General features: G+C 42.3%; 2 protein-coding genes across 2 annotated transcripts in view; both read left to right on the top strand.

Annotated features, from left to right (window-relative positions):
- Positions 1–183, top strand: part of T265_10320 (hypothetical protein) — a gene marked incomplete at both ends in the record, with an annotated part of 3,292 nt that extends 3,109 nt beyond the window's left edge. Inside the window, one exon of the mRNA XM_009176656.1 lies at positions 80–183. Coding sequence (XP_009174920.1) covers positions 80–183 — 104 coding nt within the window. The remainder of the gene's footprint in view (positions 1–79) is intronic.
- A 342-nt stretch (positions 184–525) lies between these two features.
- T265_10319 (hypothetical protein) lies at positions 526–4,407 on the top strand (the record flags this gene model as incomplete). The annotated part of the gene is made up of 3 exons (XM_009176655.1): positions 526–798; positions 3,144–3,267; positions 4,195–4,407. 3 exons carry the CDS (start codon positions 653–655, stop codon positions 4,405–4,407), a joined length of 483 nt encoding a protein of 160 aa, XP_009174919.1.
- Between the last annotated feature and the right edge of the window lie 651 nt (positions 4,408–5,058).

Below are 5,058 nucleotides of genomic sequence, written 5' to 3'. Positions count from 1 at the left end.
TCCTCGCGCTGGCAAGCATACTGCCCCGCGCTGAGAACATGAAGAGCAGTGCTACACCCTTTTCACTTGTGCCTTTCAGGTGAACGACAGCCACTGACCGACAAGAACAAAACCGATCCGGGAAACTTGGGCAATAGCCTCGATCCTTTGTATCAATCCGTGAATCCGCGAATTCTGAACTGAAGTTCATTACTATGGTCACGATTACGCGTACCCAATTAGACAGGGTCTAAAAGGCATTTTAAAATGGTATTTCGTCCATCAGAGGCATTAGCGCTGAGTACAGTATTGGATGATGCTGCGCTACAGTTAAAAATAATTGTTGATCTCGTAGATCTGAGGGGTATGGTAGGTTCTTAAAACGTACCAAAATATGCTGAAGAAAAACGAGAAAAACGATTATGAACTCGAACTGCACAGATCACTTTTTGCTCAACTAAATAAAGTGCTGTCAAAATATTCACACAATACGGGTAAAGTTAACGATTTTGTTAATTTACTTTTCCAAGATTCTAGTAATTCAGTGGAGAAATATCAATCGAATAACAGTGCTGTGTTCGGTGAAATGAGAATGCTGATTGAAGATTCCTATACGAGCCCTGAGTACAGGAGAAAGCTTACAGCACACATGTAGGCCTGAATTTTGTGCGTAATGGTGCTGTGCTCAAGGGCAGAGGTAGTGGAGTTGCTTCAAAATTTGTCCCAGGAGCTTCGCACAAAAGGAACTTTCACAACACTGAAGGAGACTTTGAAGAAGGAAGAAGATCAATTCCGTGAAATGGAAGAGATTTTTTGCAGGTCACTATGTATACCGTTGCAGAATCTCGGTCAAATTAACGACACAGACTAATTTCATCATGCCTTGAGGGACAAAGTCATTTTAGCCAAACCGTCCATCTATGCCATTTAGATCCTTTAACTGAAACTATGTCAGTGCCAAAAGGCCACATAGAAGTTATGTCATGGCAAAGGACCACAGCCAGAAGTTCTAAGGCCTTGTATTTGCTCCGCAAACCTGACAATCGGGAATTCTACGACATGGCTCAGAGATTGATATTAGATCGGTAAACTGGCGACAGCATAGTCTTACGCATGGAGAGTAAATCTCCATGCAAATCCATCGACTTTTCGATATTTTTATTCAAAGATTGGCTGCTTTACTTCTCCCAATGTTCCAACAAGTTTGAACAGTAACGACTCACGAAAAATTCTCGAGCTTCAGAAGATAACTTAGGAAGCCCTGCTAGCCTTTCAGTCTTAAATCACCGCGAAGTAAATTACGACGTAAGGTCAACGCAGATATTCTGGCACTCCGTAAATCGAATAATTTCGGCGTGTAAACCAATGAACTAGCTGTCTACTTTTGCTTACATTCTTGGCTGAAAGTGTGCGAAATACTGGTTTACTACTAAGCAATGTTGGATCAACCTTTATGCTCAGAAAACTCATCAAAAAGTTAAATAAGCTCTGATGAGCTTGTCAAAAAATGGTTTCCACCGGATAAGTGAGACTATAGTGATTTTTAACGATGCAACTCATAAGTGGAATTAACGCAACAACTTGTCTTGTCAGGGTACGGCCTCTAAATCCTTACTTGCACCTCATAAAGTTGCTTATTCATACACCAGATGTGGTGAGCTAGAGGTCGGAACATTACACTGTTTACCCATTAGTACACTTGGAGCATTACATGATTCCAATAAGCAATACATACTGAAGTATGAAGGACTGAGCCAAAGATGCTGCGTCATAATTTTCATCATGAACAGAAGTACGTTCGTGGTAAATATTGATGGTGTTCTACAGAAGGAGAAAAGAAACTAAAGTTAAAGAGTAAGAATTTGATCCAAAGTCCAATCCTATAGCCTTAGAGTGAGCAATGAAGTGAGTACCTCTAAACATATATCAGAGTAGGATAAGATCTTTGTGCACTGTGTTCACAAAGGAATTCATTATAAAGCAATCAAAATAGTTCCCTGGAAACTGATTGGTAAAGAGGCAAGTTTTAAAAGATTCACTTCTCAGACAGTATGATGTTGCACACCAGTGCAATAAACCGAGAATACTTCCTAGACTAACAGTACCGCATAGATTTGAAACCATTGTGGAGTTGTGATCAGGCGTACAAACCGACGATGTACTACAGTTTAGTACTGTTTCAGGTCGCTTGACCACGTGCTATATCTACCAATGTGGTGAGGTTTCAGTTTATCCTGAAACGACGTCAGTACTAACGCTTGAAGTTTATTAGTGCACAGGTGGCCGTCAAGTGTGGCTTTGTGGGGTCCGGTTTCCGGCCATTCATGGGCTGCATCACTTGGCAGAGCATTCATACACCACCTAAGGAGCGTTTTTCACCGAAACCTGTGATAGCTCCCTTCAACAATAGACATGCACGAAGCAATACTCCAGAATGCTGCTGCTGATATTAGGTTATGAGATGAATTCCAGCTGCTCTACAATAGCTCAGAATGAAGGGCATATCGCTGTGTATGAGAACGACGAACCTTTTCATTAGGTTCTACCAAAACACAACCAAGACCTTTGATTCTAAAAGCGTACTTCAGTTTTCCGAGATGTATCCTATCTGATGTTTAGTGGTACAACGTGCAAACAAACGTGAATTAAAAGTCATGATCGTCTTAACTTTGCTGCAAATTGTTTGATATTAATTCACTCCGAACGGTTAGCATGTGGAACTTTCACTAACCTAGAACAAATATGATATGTCACTGTCGGTAGCAGCTATCTTGCAATCAACCAGGCAAATTGTTTTCTATTTGAGACGGCATCGAGTTGGAATGCGTGATATACCTGAGAGGGCCATTCTTTGAGTTTACTCTCAGTCGCCAGTGATTTACAACCGTATTACTGGAAACAGTCTGTTTGTCGATGAGAAAAGGCTCGTGAAGTTAGTTCATTCCATAAAAAGGGTACCCAAAAGGTTTCTGAAAACTCTTCGGCAGCCCACGATCGGTTTCGCCCTTCTGCTTCGGGGCTCATCAGGTAGGCGAAGTCTCCAAGTTTCCGTCAACCTTATCTTCACTCCACTTTCAAAGACCAAAGAGAACCAAAAAAGTATATGCGCAAGCAATTTATTACAAGCACTCTATACGACTTTCTTTCAAACCTTTCGATGCTAGGGAAAAAGAGTCACGTGAAAAAATCAACGCACTGATGTCGGACATTGAAAAAAGCAAGAAGGACGGGGTTCGGTTGATCGAGCGAAGTAAAGAGATGATTGCAAACCTGAAAGACCAGGTGCAGGTGAGTGAGGTCTATAGGCTTGTGTTAGCTGATGCGCAATTAATGACAATGAGAAATAATATACAAAGAGTTTAATCATATGGAAGATAATATGCCCATTGTGAACCAACTTTCTACTCAGCCACATGACGTGACTACTCATGAGTAGCCAGACTATTTTGCCTGGAAAATTAGCTGATGCTTGTGGAAGAAGCGATAGGTGTTAAATTGTAGATCTGAATTTTCAAAACCGTGGACTATGGGGGATCGTAAGATGCTGGGTTTAGCAAGGTATTCATAGAGTATAGGAAGAACCAGTGATAGTTACTGGGTAAGAACCCTTCCACCTCGCCGTGCATTCCCGTCGCTTTGAGCATTTGGAGACACTGATGATCTCTTTTGCACAAGCTTACCTTCAGCCTTTACTGTTATACGGGTTCTAGTAGACTCGATGGTGAACCAAATCGAAGACCCACAACAAAATAATTCATCTCGGCTAGTCGGCAATAAGCACTCAGTCCTAATCGTCAACCGCCGAGTAAGTTTATCGCCAGTAGTATGCATCTTGCCCAAACTGGGTACACTGGGTAATGAAATCAGCCAGACGAAGCTTTCTTGCTAGAAAACGTTTTAAGAATGCACGTATTCCAGATATGTACGCAGGTTTAGGTTACGCTAGTTTATCATGATATTCAAGTGAGGTGTAAAACAAGCAGGACAAGACAAACATACGGTGTTTGTGGCCATCGAATTGGTTTCTGTATCCTGGAGATGAAAATGAGGGATTGATACGTCATTACCATAGAATTCGACACCTTTGATATCTTTATTGAGAGAGGTGTCGTTGTAAAGCGAGGAGGTTGCATGCACGCCTTGTTTAGTATTAAAGAATCGGTATTTTCAACCAACCTCAGTGCAGCGGTTTTACACGTTCTACTCATTTTTCAGGAACTGAAAGCCAGATCCATCATGGAGGGAAAATATGTGGCACGCTGCTCAGCGGTCGAGTTGGACGAGACAGAATATCAGTGCCAAGCGCGTGAACAACAATTGGCCGAAGAAATCAAGCAAGTCGCCGTAATGCGGGACCAAGAGAGTCGTGTTGCCTCGGAAACCCAATCGTTCCTACGGGATAGAGTTGGCGAATTGAACGAGGTATGACGACCGTGATGGTTTTCGGCTTACATCCCTCCTACTCAAATCAATTTGAGCAGTTGGATTGGCGTTGTCGGTAGATACTCGGTTGACGTCGGAATTCGGCAGTACGCCTTCTAGTTGTTGATCACCATGATAGAAAATCGTAAATATGTATTCGGGATTTCACTGTGATCTTCCCCGGTGTGGGATAATCACCATTCCAACCATGAGGGCGGTTTAGTGGTGCTGAGATCTAATGCCGGATATTCAAAGTTAAGATCTCAGGAAAGTTCATTTGCTTTAAGCTAGCACAATTTCTTCACTTATACGTTACTTTTACTGAGCGTTCTTTCCAATGAATTAACCTACCCAACGTCCGGTACACGCCCGCTATAAAACACAAAGCATACACCAGGGCTGTTATTGTCGAGTCACACAAGCCTAGACAGGTTCAATAAGAATGCCAAGATTGAGCCACGGCCTATGGCCTTGACTTCTAATAGCTGAATCGTGCATCTACGGCACCTCAGCGCATGGTTGATTGGCTAGGAAAAGCGCGTTTGTGTTTCTTTCATTCATGAAATTTCCACACGGGAAACCCCCCCTGGGGAGAAGTGTACTTTACACCGCCTTGAAATTTAAGGACTTTTGGTAATGTGGAGAGATTTTGAAGCC

Source organism: Opisthorchis viverrini, assembly GCF_000715545.1.
Source record: "Opisthorchis viverrini unplaced genomic scaffold opera_v5_362, whole genome shotgun sequence".
Lineage (NCBI taxonomy): Eukaryota > Metazoa > Platyhelminthes > Trematoda > Opisthorchiida > Opisthorchiidae > Opisthorchis > Opisthorchis viverrini.
Note: the sequence above shows the minus strand (reverse complement) of the source record. Positions and strands in the feature narration are given on the sequence as shown.